This window comes from Octopus sinensis, linkage group LG1 (genome assembly GCF_006345805.1).
Source record: "Octopus sinensis linkage group LG1, ASM634580v1, whole genome shotgun sequence".
Lineage (NCBI taxonomy): Eukaryota > Metazoa > Mollusca > Cephalopoda > Octopoda > Octopodidae > Octopus > Octopus sinensis.
Genome location: NC_042997.1, coordinates 167,707,627 through 167,728,913, shown reverse-complemented (window position 1 = coordinate 167,728,913; position 21,287 = coordinate 167,707,627). Strand labels below are relative to the sequence as shown.

Here is a 21,287-nt window from a genome sequence, read left to right as displayed (position 1 = left end):
AGATAAAAAGATATGTAATTAGGAGAGTGAATCTGCAACAGACTGGAGACACTGTAAAAGAATGTTCACTGATGAGGTTAGAAGCATAGGTTAAATTGAGATCAGGATGAAGACCTCCAAAATCAGGCAAGATATTTCCATTAACACAGCTCTTTGAATCATCTCTGATTTATCACAGAATATTTTCAAAATCACCATTCGAGCGTGACCGTTACCTGCGTCACCTTACTGGCACTTGTGCTGGTGGCACGTGAAAAAACATTCGAGCGAGGTCGTTGCCAGTGCCACTGGACTGGCTCCTGTGCAGGTGGCACATAAAATGCACCATTTGAGTATGGCCGCTGCCAGTACCGCCTGACTGCCCTCATGCCAGTGGCGCGTAAAAGCACCCACTACACTCTCAGAGTGGTTGACGTTAGGAAGGGCATCCAGCTGTAGAAACTTTGCCAGATCAGATTGGAGCCTGGCGCAGCCATCTGGTTCACCAATCCTCAGTCAAATCGTCCAACCCATGCTAGCATGGAAAGTGGATGTTAAACGATGATGATTATGATGATGATGATGACAATCCAGTGACTTTGTGCATGGAATCCAGAAAAGTCTCCAGCTTTGGACATCCATCACCTTTTAAGAGTTTCTTGATAGAGCTGAAGTCAAATAATTCCTTCATATATGGCAGTAATTAATGTGAATGTGACAGTGGAGCATGTCTTTGTAAAATCATTATTAACCTCATATGTTGACTATAACTTGTAACTGTACTGGACACGATGACAAACACATCACATGTCCAATTCACTCTTTGTATTATAAGTTCATCAGCAGTCATGGACTTAATGTCTTCCATCGGGGTCTTCACTATAGTTTTTGAAGGTTGTCCATATTTTATTGCACCTGTAATGTGAAGCTGCATGTGTGTATGCCAGTTGTTGTTTAGCCCTATGCTAGCCCTGGTCAAGCAGATCCATGACCAATGATATTCTAACCCAGCCCATCTCATCCTAGGCACAGCACCTTCAGGATCACATTATCCAATGTCCTCTTCTTGTATGGTAGAGTGTAATTTGAGAGAGACATGGCTGCTATTTGTAGCACATCCAGCAACCATGCAGAGACTCATGGCATTGGTCGTAGGATATGGTATGCAATACATGTTGGTAGTCATACAATATGATGTGTGTCTATGGTGTTGATAATAGAATAATGTAGTGTGGTATAGTTGTTGGTGATAATGGGATGTTGTGTGGCTTGTGTGTTAGTAGGTTAAGGAATTATCTGGTGTGGTGATGGCAGCAGTGATAAGGGTGGTGTAGTTATTTAGCCATTGGTCCTGATTAAGCAAACCTATCACCAAAGTTATTTTAAATGTGGCCATTGATTACTTCTTTCAGGAATAATGTATCCAAGACTACACTTTCAAGTTTAAGCTTCTTTTTAGTCAGTAGTGTATGATTTGAAGGGAGATTTGACTGCTATTTCCAACAGATTGAATGATCTTGTGAAGATTCCTTCTTGGTTGTTGCTGTTTAGTGTCACTTAACCATGGAAATCTATGATCATAGGCGATCCATCATGACTATTCCATCTTAACTTCAGGTATATGTATCTAAAACTAAATTATCCAATGTATGTATACAACTTTCAAGATGACAGGGTTGATTAGGAGGTTTGACTGCTTTGTGTAACCATGTAAAAGTTGCTCTTACTTTCCAGTGAGTTTTTGTTAGTGTTAAAGTGGGACAATGCAACAGGTGTGTTTGAGATACTGTGATGTAAGGAAAGTATGGTAGGTCATTAGTATTTAATGATGAGAGAGGTATTACAGTGAAAGTAAGATAATCTAGTGGCAAGCAAGTGCAAGCCAAGTTATACTTACGAGACCCACAAAAACTCTTAATAGGGTTTGGACACCCACTGTGTAAGTGTGAAGGTAAATGTCCTGGGGTACTGATTTTGTGTAAACCTGTAGATAAACGACTAGCTTGGACTGCTACCAGGTTGCCACCAACACCTGCAACAACAAAAGAATAAATAAATAAAACAAAGATTCAGATGGCAAAATAAAATTATACAGTGGAACAGTCTTGCAGAAATTGTAAGCTATCTCTATACAAATTGCTCAAGATACATCATCAGCAAGAAAAAGTTAAATGCATGAAATATCAAAAAGTTAACAAGAAAGACGTTCTTGTTATTTTCTAAGTAATAAAATAAGTACAGTGAAGCCTATATCTCATTGATGTGATCATAAGAAGACTGGATTATGTTCCAGACTGGTGCTATTTTATTGACTCTGGAAGTATAAAAAGCAAAGTCAACTCTATTGAGATTTCAATGAAGAAACATAGCTAAGTACTACAAGGCAGTTACTGCATTGCTCTATTTTTTCTGATATCAATTACCCTTGATAATGATAATGATAATTCTGCCTTTCACTAACTTTAAATGATAGTTTTGTAGAAGGGGGTTAGTCTGTATCATAAACCCCAGTACTTGGCATGTAGTTTATTTTATCTGGAGGGATGAAATGTGAAGGGATGAGATGCAAAGTTCAACAAGGTCTGAACTCAGAACCCAAGGAACTCGAACAAATACTACTAGGCATTTTATTCAACATTCAAACAACTCTGCCAATCCATTCATTCTTACAATAGTGATAATAATAATAAAGAAGCTACTAACCATTGATGACTGGTTGAAAGACAGCAATACCATGGTAGTTAGATACAGTAAAGTCTAATATTAAACCACCAATGCTGTAATAAACAAAGAAAAGAAGAGATGAGTATGATGCTTTTATTTTTTATTTCTATAATCTTAATCAAGACACTTTTTTATGTGAATTATTTCTTGTACATAGATTTTATTGAAACAATAATATTCTGCAATCAAAAGTCCTTACTGTCACCACATGTATTAAAATAGGATTTTCAAAGGATTTCTTAAATAGTTTTCAAAATTTGCTAAACTTGAAACTCTTCCAACAGGATTTAAAATTGATGCTGTGAACCAAACAACTTCATCAAGAATCCACTTAAATCAATCACATACAGTAGAATTACTAATCCTACTTTTAATTATCATTAATAGCTGAAGGAGGAAAAGATAATCTTTTAATTAAAGTAATATTTTTCATTGTGGTTTTATAATAACTCAATACAATATGGTACAAGATCATATCTTGTCATTATTGGTAGAGCAAAGTGACTTTAAGCAAGGTAGTGAACCATTCCCTATTCCACCTCCCATCTTGAAGGAGACCCAGGTGACAGTTGAGAGGACCAGCCATTGAATATGACTGAAAAGGAATGATGAAACCTAGCTGGAGAGGTGATGATCCTGAAATGGACTTCAGGTTGAATAGTAGTCAGTCAAAACAATAGGTAGAGCCACACATCAGTGATGGGAGCCAGTGCACTGTAAAGCCATTGAGAAGAAGGCCCCAAAATGGTGCACATTCTCTCCTGAAACCTACTAGCATCCAGTATGCAGAGTTTTAGACTGACTGCACTTGCAAGATGTTTCTAAGTCTCTACAGTAGTAGAACACTAAGGTGATTGAACTTTCATAAATATCGATATTGACTGAATTCTCTAGAAACAAGGTGACTAAGTCTTTAAAAAGCCATAAGACATAAGCCAAATCTTTGGAACTTCTGAAGGTATTAAAAAGTCACAAGTCACAATTATTTTAGTAAGTGAGAAATAATTCATGAGTTAAATGTTAAATCATTCACAAGCTATAGGACTTGAATCAAATTGCTGAAAGTTCACATACCATGGGATTAATAATCAAAATATCTCAAACAATAGATGATTAAGTCAGCAAATCTTTAATCAGTCACATTACCTGGAAATATTTGAAATCTTTTCAGCAACCAGTGAAGAGTGACAAACCAGGTAGTAATGAAAAAGGTGCTACTTATACTAACCTACTTATAACCATAGCACTTATAACTGGTGTCCATCCTGTATATAGTACTTCACATGTATATTTGTTTTTGCTAGACACCCAGATCCATAATGGCGTAAGTAAGATGAAAAGTGTTATAATGAACGGACCAAGCCAAATTTGACTCTCTGCAAATAAAAGTAAACAAATATCAGATGAAAAAAAATATATAAAAATCAATAATTAAAACAATTTTTGAAAATGCATCATTTGACACAATGACAGAGGCATGAAAATGCTGCTGCAGCAGCTGATGATGATGATGCTTAGCATTAAGATAGCTTTGATTATACAGACCTATCAAAAGCATTCTAGTCATGACTATCCAATCTTTTTTCAGAACTGTATCCAGGATGATATTATTCAATGCGACATTCCCATTTTAAGATGGTAAGATGAAATTTATGAGATTTGGCTGCTGTTAAAAGCAAATCAAGTGACTATGTAGGAAACTTCTCATAAGTCTGAGTTCTATCTTTCAAACCCTGCCACAAATTTGTGAGATGAGGATAAAAGTGATAGAAATGATCACAGTCTACAACTGGTATGTATTTCATGAACACTAGAGATGATAAAAGGTAATTGACACTGGCAAGTTTTGAACTCAGAACATAAAGGGATGAAACTAAACATTGCACCCTGCCTTTTCTGCTACTTCCTCACCTTGATATTGCTGATGACAATTTATTTCGATTAAATATAAGAACAGTTTTGTAGGGGAGAAAATTTCATCAATTGAAATTGACACCAATATATTAGCAGTACTTACTTTATAGACACTGTAAGATGAAGAGCAAATTTGACATAAAGACAACTTGAACTTGGGTGTCTAAAGAAGGTAGCATAAGTATCTCAGCTGGCTTATTACAGTTTATATACATTCTGTTAAGTACACTGTGATAAAAAGGATTTCATACAACCCCTTTAAAAGACACAGAGGCTGCAGATTTATCAAGAGCTGAATTGGCACCAGCAAATGGTAACAGAATAAATGCTGATTTCTTCCATATAACCTCAGTATTCATTATGGATGGATGTAATACAGTCCAGCAAATCAACTTCACTACACTCATTGGAAGTGGGGGCAATATAGTCCAGTAAATGTATTCTTGTATACTTGTGGTGTATTTATTGATTTCAGAACACTAAAAAGTAGATTTGGGACTCTTTGTTTACCAAGGGGTAATATTTATCCCCACTTAAATGTGGTTGTTCTGTTAGAACAAACCATACTGTGGTAAGTACCATAAGAAAAACTCTAATATTGGCTTTTGGTGCAAAATGCACTCTTGTTTATATTGCTAACATAGAGATAAATCCCTACCACCTCCAGCATCAAGACTACCTGATCATGTGATTTCGACCTTCCTTGGCCTTGGCAATGATGGATGCTTAACTGCTGCATTCAGAAGTATGAATCACTGGACCAAATATCACAAAACATCTAATTAATACTGTCCCAACGACCCTGTGAATAAAACAAGGATTTCTGACATAGGCAATAGGCTATAGAGGAGTTGAGAAAGTAGGAAAAGCATACCCTGCCTTAATATAATTAGTATTAGGTCATCCCATAAGTTCTGTCCGATTTTACTTTTTTTTAAATTGAATGAAATTTAATAATATTTTAAAATGTCTAATGGAATTTGAAATTCTTTTTATGCATTTGTGTACATTTAAACTAATCAAATATTATTTTACAGAATAACAGAATTAAAATTTCTTTGATTAAAACCCTTTCTAACATAGAAGTATCCAAAGAGCATTTAAAGTACATAATGCTTTATGAGTACAAAAAAAAAAAAAACTCTGCAGCCAAAGCGACTTGAAACATACACTCAGTTTATGGGAAAGAATGCTTGAATGAAAGAACTTGCAGAAGATGGTTTGCAAAATTCAGAAGTGGAGATTTCAGCCTTGAAAATGAAGATTGAACAGGACGTCCAGTTGAGTTTGATGATAAGCTCCTAGAGGCATTACTTGAAGAAAATCCTGCATTATCAGTTGAAGAAGTAGCAATAAAGCTTAGTTCAAACCATACAACTGTTCATCGTCATCTTCAACAACTTGGAAAGGTTCCTAAACTTGGAAAATGGATGCCTCATGAATTGTCTGAAAGCAACCACAAATCCAAGTTGACATCTGCTCCTCTCTCCATTCTCGCGAACTCATTTCACCCTTTTTAGATAGACTTATGACTGGTGACAAAAAATAGATCTTCTATCGAAATGTTAAACATTGTAAACAGTGGCTTGGTAAAAGGGAAAAAGCTCAACCACAACTGATTCTTCTCTCTATCTGGTGGGATTGCAAAGGAGTAATTCACCTTGAATTGTTACCACCTAATGCAACAATCAATGCTCAATCTACTGTCAGCAATTAGAGCGTTTGAGCCAAGCTTTGAAGAAAAAAAGACCCACTATAATGAATCGAAAAGGAGTGATGTTTCATCAGGACAATGTGCGACCCCATGCTGCAAAAATCGCATCACAGAAGATCAAAGAGCTTGGTTGGGAAAAAATTCATCATCTACCTTATTCTCCCGACCTTGCCCCTTCAGACTACCATTTGTTTCATAGTTTACAGAATCATTTGGGGGACATAACTTTCGCAAACCAGGAGGAGGTCAAAACTGACATTTCAGAGTTCTTCGCTTTGAAACCAAGAGAGTTTTACATTGATGGGATTAAAAAGATTGTAAATAGATGGAAGGAAGTCGTATATAATCAGGGAAAGTAGACTGGTGATTAAATTTCAATTAAATATAACATTTGATCACTTGTTTTCTTTATTCAAAATTTGGACAGAACTTATGGGATGACCTGATAATATAAGTCAAGTGGAATAGCTTCAATTAGGAATTGAAAGGTAAGAACCTTAACCTGCTGCTATATGGTCCTTGCCACTAAAATGGAACCATTAATATTAATTTTTAACTTTAGAGAATGAGTATAATCAATTAAGTCATGACTAGTATTTCTGTATAATTAGTATTTATTTTTGCAACCCTGAAGGGAATGAAAAGCAAAGTTGGGTACAGAATGCCATGGAATGAAACTTAATAATGCAAGGTTTTAATTTTATTTGGTGCTCCATTTCTGCAGCAGCAACATCAACAACAACAAAGCAAAGAAAGAGAGAAATATTGACGTACCAATTGAATGATAAAGAAGATGACTAATAGTAGACAATAAAGACAGTGTTGTAAGATCCCCTAGACTGGCTGCTATTGGAGTGGCGACATTGTCAGGATTTATGTGACATTTTTTGGACAAGAGTATTAAAGCAGCCATTACAGACCCTGCATGAAAAAAATAGCATATATTTATGGTTGGTAAGCAGATTATTACATACAAATACAATTGCAGTGTAGAAGGCGTTTATAAGCCATTTAAGAAACACACAAAACCGTTAGATTCACTTCAACATTTAAATTTAATTTGTCAAAATATTTTCGTCGCTCTGAGACCATGACCTGTTCACTGACAAAACTTTGTGCTGCATCTCTGCATACAAATAAATTTAAAAGAATTTCTATGGAGTGGATACTGATTAGAAATAGGAAAAAGATATAGACAGTTGAATCAATGTCAACATTGTACTACTATTTTCAAGTCAGGATGAATTAAGAGACAGTAAAATACTTTTAGGTTTGCTTCCCATTCTATGTTTTAATTAAACAATACAACTGCTCTAGAAGCCTTTCAAATGAAAATTAAATATTGAAATAATCGAGAAGTGAGCTATTTATATTACAGAACAAGGTAAAAGTTGGGAAAAATAACCCAGAATTTATTCCAAACATTTATGTGAAAAGCAGCAGATGGTTGATTTGGTGGTTGTTATTTGAATGGCCAAAGCTGTAGGAGGCTCACTTGTTAATTTTAATATTCTGATTCCAACACTAATATTTTGGAAATATACTGAAATATTTTGGCAAATTGAGATGGTAACTCCATAAATTTTATGAAATTGCTAGTTCATTGTTCAAGTAAGAGTAGTATTGTTATAGGACTTCATGAAGTTTGTATAGTGCTATCAACAAATACATGGGTTGGACAAAATAATGGAAACACCTAGCATCATAATTTTGAAATATCTATTAAATTGTTTGTATGGCAGGCCCTAGTGTAACAAAAACAGCTGAAATGTTTGGTATATCAAGAAGTACTGTCTTGAAAGTAATGACAGCCTTTGAGAAAGAAGGAAAAACCTCCTCATCGAAACAAAACTCCAGAAGGAAACCAAAACTTTCAGATAGGGACCGTTGGACTCTTATGCAAATTGTTAGAAAGGATCACAAAAGTACACCTCCCAAAATTACTGCAGAGCTTAATGACCACCTCGAGAACCCAGTTTCCACAAAACTGTTCACTGGGAGCTGCACAAAGCCGGATTTCATAGGAGAGCTGCAACCAGAAAACCATTACTTTCTAAAACAAACGTTGCAAAGCATTTAGAGTGGAGTAAAAACCAATAGAATTGGTCCCTAGAGCAGTGGAAGAATGTTATTTTCTTGGATGAGTCATCCTTTACCTTATTTCCAACCACCGGCCATGTATATCTGTGGACACAGCCAAAAGAAGCATTTGACCCAGACTGCCTTCTTCCAACTGTTAAACATGGAGGACCTGTGATGGTCTGGTGGTGGTGGTGGGGGGGGCTATATCTTGGAAATCTGCCAGCCCAATGGTTTCCCTTCCTGGCAGAATTAATAGTCAAGACTATTTAAGCATTGTATCTGATCAAATTCATCCTATGCTTGTGGAACTGTTTCTGAAGGGAAATGCAATCTTTCAGGATGATAATGCACCAATTCACACAGCTAAAGTTGTTACTGAATGGCATGAGGAACATTTTAGTGAAGTTGAACATCTTATCTGGCCACCACATTCCCCAGATCTCAATATTATTGAACATTTATGGTGCATTTTAGAAAAACATGTAAGAAGTCGATTTCCTCCAACATCATCACTACAAAAACTGGAGACTGTTTTAGCTGAAGAATGGACAAAAATTCCTTTGGAAACAATTCAAACTTTCTGCGACTCTATACATCATAGAATTCAAGCTGTAATTACTGCAAAGGTGGTCCTACTCCATATCAAAATTAATTTTTTTGAAATTTTAAGGTGTTTCCATTATTTTCTCCAACCCCTGTAGATTGTATTATACAAAGCAGTGATACTCAAATAATTTATTAATGTAATTGGCAATGTTCTTTTACACTTTTCCCTGTTTGTCCATCAACCAATGAATAGTGGAGATGAGCTGATAGTTATGGTAGCATCCTTAGTTACACTAGAAGAAATATATTTGGTGGTCAGATGAGATCTAGAGTACAGTACAGTGAAGGAAGTGATTGAAAGATGAACAATAGGGGCATAGAAGGAGGTATGGACAATGGGTGAAAGACTAATGAGTGACAGTAGGCTGTGAGATAGAAGGGCAAGTTGCATGTAGGAAGGTCGGTGGTTTGTGTAGGTAGGTTGGGAGAGACATGATTAAAATAAGGCAATTTTCTGCATGACAAAATTATCTGACCCATCTGAAAATGAAAAAGAGGACATTAACACAATCATACATTATATGTGTACATTAAATGTTGCTTGCTGACATATCATGTGTGATAATCTTTATATCTTGTTGGTGTCTTTCAGTCATTTCAATACTAAGTTATCAATGGTCTTTGATGACTCAACAAGATAAGTAGCACTGATGAAATGCTCATTGGAGTATGTGTATGTATTTATATAATGTGTTTGTGTGTGCCAGTGTATATGTGTATATATTTCAAATTGAAACAGTATCATAGTCTTTCTCAGTTACAAATATAGAAACTTTATGCCCTTCTATTGAATATGAGCAGAAAAGGAGGAGGAAGAGATTTTAAAATATTTACAGCACAAACAAATACAAGAAACATGTGAATGTATATAAATACATTTGTGTATACATGTGTTAAAGAAAACTTAAAAAAAAAAGAAACAATAAAAATTATCTTAAAAATTGAGACAAGTAAAAAAGAAATTAAAAAGAGTGATGAAAAATCACCTTACCTAGAATAAAACTAGCTATAGATGCAGTTAGCATGCTGCTAGCACACAGCAGTAGTGCATGGTAGGGGTTAAATTTACCTTCAGGTATCCATCCCATAATCATAGCAACCAAGGAGGCAAGAAACCCAACAACAATGGCTTGGGCCTAGAAAATGAAATATAAAGATTATCAATTGTAGTCTGATGAAAAAATAACATTATCAGAGACAGCATTTAGGCAATGTCATTGTATGATCTTTCTCATTTTTAGATATGCTAATTAGTCTTAGTAAGTAACTAATTAGCTTTCATATAACTTGCCATTTTACTCTATAGAGCAGGCATTCTCAAACTAAGTTACTCATACCCCTAACATAGAAGAGAAATTGTGAATGTATGTAGTTTATAAAAACACTGAAATTTCAAAGTAATCACAACCAGTCAAATGCCAACTCATGTGTCTTAGTAAACCTGGCATACAGGTGTCATGTGTCATCACTGTATATTAAAAAGGATTTGATTCATTTATAACTATTCACCATTTTGACTGCTTCCTTTACCAAATTGTTTTTTTTTGTTTGTTTGTTTTAGAAGCCAGCAAGCTCTGAACATCATGAAACCTTATATTTTCATAAAATTTCTGTGCATTGGTTAAAAAATTCTGCTGAAATGATTAACAAAAAATATTTTTGATGAGATCAGTAATGCATAATACTGTTCTAATACTCCAAGATGAATTTGGAGTATCTGCCTGTATAATCAGTCAACTAACAGCTAAAATATACACCCAACAGAATTTGGTTTCAATAATGTGAAAAAGGAATGAAAGGACTTGGAAAACAAAGCTGTGTGTCAAAGTTCTATCAAACCAAACTTCATAAGATATTTTAGAGCTAATCATTCTGATCTAGCATATACAGAACAACCATATTTTGGGTAGGATATATGCAATTTGATCAGAGTGGGCAGGTGTATCAGCAAAATGGTGCTAGCATATGTACTACCTATAAAATTGTCTTGAGAATCATGCAATTGCTGAAACTTTGATCCTGTGAAAATAAAATGCTGCAAAGAAACTGAAAATTCTGCCACTGTCGAATGATTTATTTTCTGTTGAAGGATAACTGAATGTAAAATGATATAGAATGTAAAGTAATTTTGGAAATCAAAGAGGACATGCTAACAGTTGAGCACACAAGTGAACACAAATGGAGACATACCAATGAATCGTTAAGATCTATTACATAAAAAAAAAAAAAGGTGCAGGCATGGCTGTGTGGTAAGAAGCTGGCTTACCAACCACATGGTTCCGGGTTCAGTCTCACTGCATGGTACCTTGGGCAGGTGTCTTCTACTATGGCCTTGGGCCAAGCAAAGCTTTGTGAGTGGATTTGTTAGACAGAAACTGAAAGAAGCCCATCGTATGTGTGTGTTTATGTCCCTGTTTATGTTGGTGTGTTTATGTCCCTGTAACTTAATGGTTCAGCAAAAGAGACCAATAGAATAAGTACTAAGCTTACAAAGAATAAATCCTGGGGTTGATTTGTTCAACTAAAGGTGGTGCTCCAGCATGGCTGCAGTCAAATGACTTAAACAAATAAAAGGATAAAAGAAAACAAACAAAAAAATCTTTGTAATTTACCTGAGTTAAGGCTATGTTACCTCCAATCATCTTCAGTTGCTCCTTCTTCGTTTCCATGTTTCCTAAGTTAGACTGAAACGAAACAGAGATTTAGACAGATTTTTAAGATGTGCTTCATCAAAAGAGATTCTTTTACAGCAATGGCATTTATCTTCAAAATGAACAAGGTATAATATAAAATAGTATCATTTATGATACCATTTTAAAGCTGGAATGTCAGGTGAATACAAGGTTAATAGGTGATGTATGCAGGTGAAGCTGTAATCAAAAATGATAATGGAAGATACTGGACAAAAGGTACATCAAACATAAGATGAACTAAGAAGAAATAGTTAGGCAAGAGATAAAAATATTAGTTCTCACAGAAGAAACGATTAAAGATCTGAAAAAAAGCAAAGGAATACTTAGAGGCACATTAACAGTATTTTAAATTAGAAAATACAATCTAAAATATATACTAACTATAAAATTGCTTTTCTGTTTTTGTTTTTAAACCTGGAAACAATATCATAAATTGAGATGAAATTGTTATGGTATATATTATATCTCACCTTATAGTATATGGTATAAATCACATTATAGTATATGTTATAAATAACCATCTCATCTAACTCCTGTGACGCTCTCATATTTTTACAGGTATTCTATACCAGGAAAATTTAGCTATGTTTAACCCTTTCGTTACCAACCCGGCTGAAACCAGCTCTGGCTCTGAGTACAAATGTCTTGTTTTCTTAAGTTTTGAATTAAAATCTTCCACCAAACCTTAGTCACAATTTATGTTCCTAATACTAGCTGAATGATAACTAAGTTATTTTACTAAATTCTTTGTTATATTTAAAGTAATTGAAAGAAACACAGAGCATCTCAAAATAAATACAGTAATGAAAGGGTTAAGGTTATGAAACAGAGCTTCTACCAGGGGCATGAAATAAATCTACCATCAGGAGTATCAAATAATTTTGAGAATCTAGAGTAAGAGTATATATTACAAGGATGTGATATGGTTAAAACAGTTTTATATGAACTTACTTTCTAACTATAAATATATATGGTGCTAAAGTTACTTCAACCCAGTAACAAAGTGGAAACATTATAGAAAGTACCACACATATGTAGATGCTCATATCTTCAAAAACGGATGTCCATGTGTGTTTAGAATTTCCCAAGAGTTTAACTATAGGCTGACAGAATTTAAGTAATATTTTGTACTTCTTAAGCACTTTATAAAGATATGTGTAAAGAGGGGGGGGGGTATGTGTGCAATGGGAGAGGGATTTGTTACAACGTAAAATCTCACAAATCCATTATACTGGAAATTATACTATAAGTTAAAGTTATCTATTTATTCTTTTACTGTGTAGACATATATCATAGCCCAAGCAATTCATACTTTATTGCCCACAAGGGGCCAAACATAGAGGGGACAAACAAGGACAGACAAAGGGATTAAGTCGATTACATTGACCCCAGTGCGTAACTGGTACCTAATTTATCAACCCTGAAAGGATGAAAGGCAAAGTCGACCTCAGTGGAATTTGAACTCAGAATGTAACGGCAGACGAAATACCACTAAGCATCTCGCCCGGCGTGCTAACATTTCTGCCAGCTCGCCGCCTTATATGAATCGCCAAGCAATTCATAATTGATATGAACATTTGTTGAACAATTTCAGTGAAAAAAAATTTCGGTAAGTATGCGGAGTATGTAAGTTTCTCATACCTAAGTATATAAGTATACTTGGTTTATGAAATACACAAAAGACATTGGAAGGCAAATATTGAAAGTAATAAAATCAACACATCAAGATGGAAACAGAAGGCCTATTAACTGTGGTAGATTAAATACTTTACTTCATAAAAATTGACAAGAGAAACAGTTAACACCTGGGAGGGATTAATAAATTTCCCATGGAACCCATAACAGCTGTCATGCTGTTGCCTCGCACAGAATTACTTGATATAACAACTTTTGAACAAAGTAAATAAAGTTTTCAAAATCATTATGACAATTCTTTATATCAGTTTGAGTAGTAAAGTACATTTTTTTTTTCACAGACTATTCTATTCTGCTACTATTTGACTGACAGCATAATTAACTGGACTCTGTTCTTGTTGCAACTTTCAGCTTACACAACCTCACACTTACTGGATCAGCTTCACTATCTGATGCAAACTAATTTACTGATTCATTCACATGGGTCATTAACAAGACTCCTCTTCAGTTTCTGTGTTACTCTTTCACCTTAGTGTAAATGACCTCACAGTTGTTACATAAAGATAACAATTAAGAGTACTCACCTACACACACCAACTAATATTTTTTTTTAAAACAGCCAATCACTACCATTTTCCAAATAAGTAATTTTATCAACGCTTACGTAATTTCATTTCTACTCTATTGAAACTTATCAAAATTAATATCTCTACTACAGTTATTAAACTAAGCAGCTCTATATCAAGTTGCAAAAAGTGACCTTCAGATAACATACCTCTATAACATTTGTGATCATTAACCTTTTATCATATATAAACAGAAATTAATGAAGTCAAACCCCCAACTCAGATATTCTCAAATAGAATAAAAGCAAGAAATAATATCACTTAAACTGAAATCATAACACATAAAAAATCTGATATTCAGATTGTCAACAACCATAAATAGATAGATAGATAAATAAATGCTGCACAACTGATTTTGTTCTAATTAAACTCATTGGACACTAAACTCTGCTTGCGAAGACCTGTTGAGGCAAGTGAAATTGAAATCGAAATCAAATTCGATGACTGGCATCCAAGCTAGTGGAGCGTTAAGAGTACCATCCAAACGTGATCGTTGCCAGAGCAACAAACTGGCTTCTGTGCTAGTAGCACATAAAAAGCACCATTCAAGCGTGATCATTACCTGCGTCACCTTACTGGCACTTGTGCTGGTGGCACGTGAAAAAACATTAAAATGAGGTTGTTGCCAGTGCTGCTGGACTGGCTTCTGTGCAGGCAGCACATAAAAAGCACCATATGAGCGTGGTCGTTGCCAGTACCACCTGACTGGCCCTTGTGTCGGTGGCACGTAAAAGCACCCACTACACTCTCAGAGTGGTTGGCATTAGGAAGGACATCCAGCTGTAGAAACTCTGCTAGATCAGATTGGAGCCTGGTGCAGCCATCTGGTTCGCCAGACCTCAGTCAAATCATCCAACCCATGCTAGCATGGAAAGCGGATGTTAAATGATGATGATGATAGTCCAGTGACTTTGTGCATGGAATCCAGAAAAGTCTCCAGCTTTGGAGATCCATCACCTTTTAAGAGTTTCTTAAAGCAGACGTTAAAGGATGATGATGTTTTCAATATTATTCATAAAGAATTCTACTGGAATATTAGTAACTATACTTATTTATGTAAAAAATATGTATGACAGCACCTAACATAATAGCTCTGTTCTTTAAAAAAATGTTTAATATTGAATAATTGTAAGACATTGTGAAACAATATTGCACAACAGAGATATGGCATTGTTGGGAATTGTTAGTTTTAAAAGGAAAGTACATTCAGCCTTCAATGTTGAAATCTGAAGGACAGAACTGGTAGAACAGTTTTAGACTTTTAACCTCATACTTTGTTAAGTGAAACACTAAACTTTAGACAGTATAATCTATACTTATTTAACAACAGGCATTATATTTACACCAGGTCAATCTAGCCATGACCATCCCATCTTTCTATATATCAGCCAGCAGCAAAACTTTTTGAATGACATGCCTAATGAAAGAGTACTTTGAAGTTTTTTAGTAGTGTGGCCAGCCTGATGATGATCCACGTCCCATGTGGTCCATTTCTTGTAAAAAGGTTGCCCATGCCTGATATACATCAAGGTCCTATGTTTTTAGTAGTCAATGTTTACTAAAATCCGAGAATAATTTCTCTAATGATAAAATTGTCTGCAATTAATGTATAATTATTAATTATCACATTATTTTAGGCACTAACCTTTTGTGCACTAATTACAAAATGTACATGCAAGTGCATATGTATGCAACTTAGAACAATGTCAGGTTTACATCGCCTCATATTTTAAGATGTTTGAGGTATATATGACTGCTTATTCTTGTTGCCTGATATCTGTGTACAAGTGCTTCAGCTGGGACTGAACTCACAAGCCTTTATTTTACATAGTTTTAAGGCTTTTACTAAGCTACAGTCCAAAAGGCAAACACTTGTTAATTTAAGAAGTATTTAAATATAGTTATAGTAATGGTAGTCAAATTTAGTTGTACTCGCAGAAAATGAAAATAAAGTCATGAGGAAAGACGTTAAATGCTATTTAAATAACATAAATAATAGTTAAAGCAATTAAACAAGTAATATTTTAAGTTACTAATTAACTGACAATATATGTGAAAAACAATCATGTTTATTCTATAACCTAAATAAAAGCAATGAAATGGAAAACCTCTTTAAATCAGTTGACTGGCCCCCATGCCATGGCACATAAAAGGGCACCATTCAAGCGTGATCGTTACCAACTGTGCCAGTGGCATGTGTAAAAAGATTCGAGCGAGGTCATTGCCAGTACCGCCTGACTGGCCCCCATGCTGGTGGCACGTAAAAAGCACTCACTACACTCTCGGGGTGGTTGGCATTTGGAGGGGCATCCAGCTGTAGAAACTCTGCCAGATCAAGATTGGAGCCTGGTGCAGCCATCTGGTTCGCCAGCCCTCAGTCAAAATCGTCCAACCCATGCCAGCATGGAAAGTGAATATTAAACGATGATGATGATCATGATGAAAAGTAACTGTGACTTTTTTTCCTGGATTCAAACTCACAGGCAGATAACTGATTTGGTTCTTAATACATGCATTAGAACATTTATCTTTCAGATTTCCTCTGGAAATCTGAAACTATTATGTAAACTTTACCCCAGGGTACCACAGGATTTTCATTTTACAAACCAAACATATTTTGCTATTCTTGAATTTAGTGTTTCATCTTAGTTGAAGGGAAATTTATACTTCAATTTAAATTAGTTCTTAGTTCTTTAGCATTCAGATTTCTTTGTCAAATAAATGTATTACTTATTTGTTCACACTGATTTGAATTAATCAAACATTATCATGTAGCTTCAAGATTCCAATGGTGTGTTTGTATATTTTTAGAATGTAGGGTATGGGTAAGAGTTTGGATCTGGTCAATTTTAATGTAAAACAATATGTGGACCAGATATGGCCAGATTAGGATTAAAGGATTAAACAAGATCAAGTTACTCTGCATTCTGGTGGGGGCTAAGGAAGTGAATGGTGAATGAATGGTTTGCAAAAGTCAGGCAAGACTAAGCAATTTTCAACATTTTTCAGTTCCCAGTACAATAAATAAAGAGCTAAAACTGCTACAACATGCCATTAGCTTTTTAAAAGTTTTATTATATGGAAAATGTATATTAAAATTGTTTTAAAACAGAGATGGACATGCACATTGCATTTCACCAATACATATGCAATTACTTTTTCTAATATATCTTATCATATTCTAACTTGCATCAAAATATCACAGTACAACTCTTAACTATAGACAGTGCACAATATACATGGTGCACACACACTGTAAACAACTGGTCTGAGTAGTTCAGAGCTATCAGTGAAAGATATAGTAAGGCTTTGTTTTGATATGGGATACTTCTACCTTCTTCAAAGTAACTCTTACCTGTGTAGAAAGCCGAGATGCTAAGGTCATTTCAAGGTTGCCTTTCAAACCTAACAAAGCTGGTACAAGAATGAATACTTCAGGAACTTGCTGGAATACATTCCAATGCTGGAAAAGTATAAAAATAAAATAATAATTACCAAAAAATATTTTAAAGAGTTAATTTCTGACTTTATTTTTACCAAATCATAAAGCAAGTTCTATAATGCAAAAACTTGTTATGTAACCCCTGGTTAGCTGTAAGAGAGCAGACCCATTGCATGTAAGTACTCTAACTACAACAACTAAGTGTGATTTACAGATTAATGCAACAATGCATAATATGTTCTTTCTTGAAGATGATAACATGTGGTTTGCAGAAGATCTGATATTTCGAGCACATTCAGAGACGTACGGAGGTTCATCATGTGTCTTCCTTGTCTATGATGGTTCAGTGTGAACTGAGATATATTAGGCTGCTATTTCTAGTAAATCAAGTGATCATGTAGAGACACTTTTGTTGGTTGATACGCCTGTAAATGTTAGTGATGGCCGCAGCAGAAGTAGGCAAGATGGACTTGGACAAAATTCAACAGGTATTGTTACTTTGCACTTACAATCACTTGTATGCAATCTTAACATGGTGTTCAGGTCAAATGAAGCTATTAATGTTATAGCTGAGTATTTTGACTGAGTGCAAGATATAGTGTTCTGGAGTATTTGTCAGTGATTATCAACTTAGTGGCAGAAACTGTAGAGGTGGTTGCAACTTGCTGCAGACACAGACTGGGCCCCTCACTTGTCAAAGTGGTCCTTTATATATTGTAATTTTTGTTTAGTTGAGTAGGTGGTCTTTGGGAGTTTATATATAACCTGTGAGGTTGTGAATGGCATTATTTTGTATACCTTGTTGTCTTTTTGGATTTTCTGTACAAAGATTAAGGAGACCCAAGCAAGGCTAGCATGATTCACAAGGGATCTAATGTATTGTTTGTACATAAATATTGTTTTATTTTATGTTTGCCAAATATAAACAGTCTGAGTATATTTCTGTAAGTTTGACTTTGTTTATTTTACCTCCTGTGTGTGTGGTTGTTGTAGTTGTTATTTAAGCTCAAGAAAACCCTGAATGAGCAGGTCTATAATTAAAAGGCATTCCAACTTTGACCATCTCTCCTTTTTAGTGATACATAGGACAAATTATTTAATGTGCCCTTTTCTTTTTTAACACAGTAGGTATTATCTGAAGGAGATTTAACTGCTACTTCTAGAAAGCAACAGCATAACTCTCAGTGAAAAATTTAGGTTTTCTATATAATCCCTTGTCTTGTGTGTGTGTGTGTGTTTATCAAAACACAATGAAAAAGTACTCAATACATGATGTAAGGCTAATTATAATATTAACTGTAAAAGAATAAAGGCTTGTAGATTACTCCAAGGTTCAGGTTAATACATTCTCAAATCAACATTACATCATTATTTAAACAAACCAAAAACTTGCAAATTGGTAGAATAACAAAATTAGTTCAAAACAAGGTTTATAAAAATTAATATTCTAACATTTAGATATATAAACAAATATTACTGTTGAACAAAACATTGTATATAAGCAAGAAAGAATAAAAGCGCTATGAGAGAATAGAGAAAGAGAGTGAAAGAGAAAAAAAGACAGTGAAGAAGAGGAATAGAGGATCAAAAGAGAGAAAAATGTAAGTAGTTGTATAGCAGGGGAAGGAGAATAGGTAAAAAAAAAAAAAGTGAAAGATGGAGAGTAGTTTGAGAGTTTTTCTGGATCTGATTGTAACATAAATAACATAAGGGAGATAGAGATGAGGAGAGAAAATTGGAAGCAGAATGAAAGTCTCTGTAGGAAGGAGAATGAGATACCAAGGAGATATATGCTTATTATAAGGGAGTGATACTGGAGATAACAACAGTCCTGCGAAAGAGGGAGAGAGATAGGAGTAGAAGATACAGTATTGAAAAATAAAAAGAGATGGGAATAAGTTTTTTAATACAAACATACATAAAGGTGTGGTGAATAAATTGTCATCTAAATTATGCAAAAGCGAAAATAACACAGACATTTCATTTTAAGATATATTTACGAAAATTAATTACATTGAGATATCTTGAAATACTAAAGAGTAAATTTATTCAATAAAATCGTCACTGGCTTCAACCATGGCCTTCAGACAACTCCGGAACCTCCTGCAACTCTTCTGGATGGTCTCCTTGTTTAAGATGGTGAATGCTGCCATAATCCTTGCCTTTAGTTCATCTTGGGCATTACAAGGAATTTTGTTGGCCTCTTGCTCAACTGTGCCCCACACATAATAACCTATGGGGTTGCAGTCTGGGGATTTAGGTGGCAAGATATTAGGGGTGATGTGGTTGCAGAAATTGTCTGACAGTCATGACGGGGTTTCCTGCTTGTGTGGCATGGTGCAGAACCCTATTGCCAGACATTGGGTCTTCCAGCAGCAACCCTCTTGACCCAGGGCAGCATTACCTCCTCCAGGAACTTGGTGTAGGCCTCTCTGTTGAGTCTGAGGCCGTGTGGAAAGATGGAGGCATAACATTGCCATCACTAGTGATCACTTGAAACCCATGATGTGTAAGGTTACCTAATGTATTGTTACTTAACACTCCATTATATTCCTTACGTGAAACCGATTCATAACATCACCCGTGATGAATATATAATACTGTTCATTTCAGATAATATATATACACACAGATAGATAGACAGACAGACTGATACATGGCCATAAGCTAGTCATGTATAGCTTATGACCACAGCATGTTGAAAGCACCAGTTCTTGTTCAATCACACAAGTTAAGCAGCAAAGTCAAGCCTATTTTATACTCCAATGAATAACCATCCAAGAAACCTGGGAGCTCTAGAAAATCTGCCTCAGTGAGCTTTGTCTGACCCAAGCAAGCATGGAAAAAGTAGGCATCAAAGTGATAGTGAAGATAATGTACAAAAGCCATTCATATACTGATTTAATATTACTGTTTACAAAACATTGAAAAAGTTCACATATACTCTAAACAATAAGAAAATTCAAAATTAACCTTTGAACTTTACTGGTGTACACTAAGAAGTGTATCTGCTATGAAAAGCCAATAAGTATGGAAAGATATAAAAGACATAATGTAGAATGTGAATACTTCCACTTAAATATTTTTATTCTTTCAGTAGAAACCTATATAGTAATAGTTCATGATAATAACTGAAGTATTTCAGGAACAGACACTTTTATTTTGTTTCCGGTTTTATATTTACATCAGCTGGATTTTGTATTATCCTTATACTATCCATGTATTATCCTTATTAATGATTTATTAATTAAATTTGCATATAAAATAATTTAAATGGTATTTTTGATCATGAAGGTATTATATTTTTGTCTTCCATACTAATGGTTGACAGAAATTCCACAGGATACACAACTGCTGGTTGTGCTGAATATGTAAGGCAGTGAGCTGGCAGAAACGTTAGCACACTGGGCGAAATGCTTAGCGGTATTTCGTCTGCTGTTACGTTCTGAGTTTAAATTCCGCCGAGGTAGAGTTTGCCTTTCATCCTTTCAGGGTCGATAAATTGAGTACCAGTTACGCACTGAGGTTTATGTAATCGACTTAATCCGTTTGTCTGTCCATGTTTGTCCCCTCTGTGTTTAGCCCCTTGTGGGTAGTAAAGAAATAGGTATTTTGTCTGACGCTACGTTCTGAGTTCAAATTCCGCCGAGGTTGACTTTGCCTTTCATCCTTTCAGGGTCGATAAATTAAGTACCAGTTACGCACTGAGGTTGATGTAATCGACTTAATCTGTTTGTCTGTCCATGTTTATCCCCTCTGTGTTTAACCCCCTGTGGGTAGTAAAGAAATAGGTTGTGCTGAATATGCTAGAAAAAATGTTTAGTGGCATTTCTTCCAGCTTTCCATTCTGACTTCAAATTCTGCCAAAGCTG

The 21,287-nt window shown here is 35.1% G+C and overlaps 1 protein-coding gene across 5 annotated transcripts in view; it reads right to left on the bottom strand.

Moving 5' to 3' along the window:
• The window catches only part of LOC115209148 (solute carrier family 41 member 1), a 54,018-nt gene that overhangs the window by 12,276 nt on the left and 20,455 nt on the right, over positions 1 to 21,287 (bottom strand). For 4 of the 5 annotated variants that reach the window (XM_029777329.2, XM_036506691.1, XM_029777319.2 and 1 more), the window contains exons 3-9: positions 17,329 to 17,436; positions 11,632 to 11,703; positions 10,011 to 10,155; positions 7,106 to 7,252; positions 3,932 to 4,079; positions 2,683 to 2,756; positions 1,877 to 2,011 (exon numbers count right to left, since the gene is read on the bottom strand). In XM_029777329.2, coding sequence (XP_029633189.2) covers positions 1,877 to 2,011; positions 2,683 to 2,756; positions 3,932 to 4,079; positions 7,106 to 7,252; positions 10,011 to 10,155; positions 11,632 to 11,703; positions 17,329 to 17,436 — 829 coding nt within the window. The remainder of the gene's footprint in view (positions 1 to 1,876; positions 2,012 to 2,682; positions 2,757 to 3,931; positions 4,080 to 7,105; positions 7,253 to 10,010; positions 10,156 to 11,631; positions 11,704 to 17,328; positions 17,437 to 21,287) is intronic. The other variant, XM_036506694.1, reaches the window with a different exon arrangement.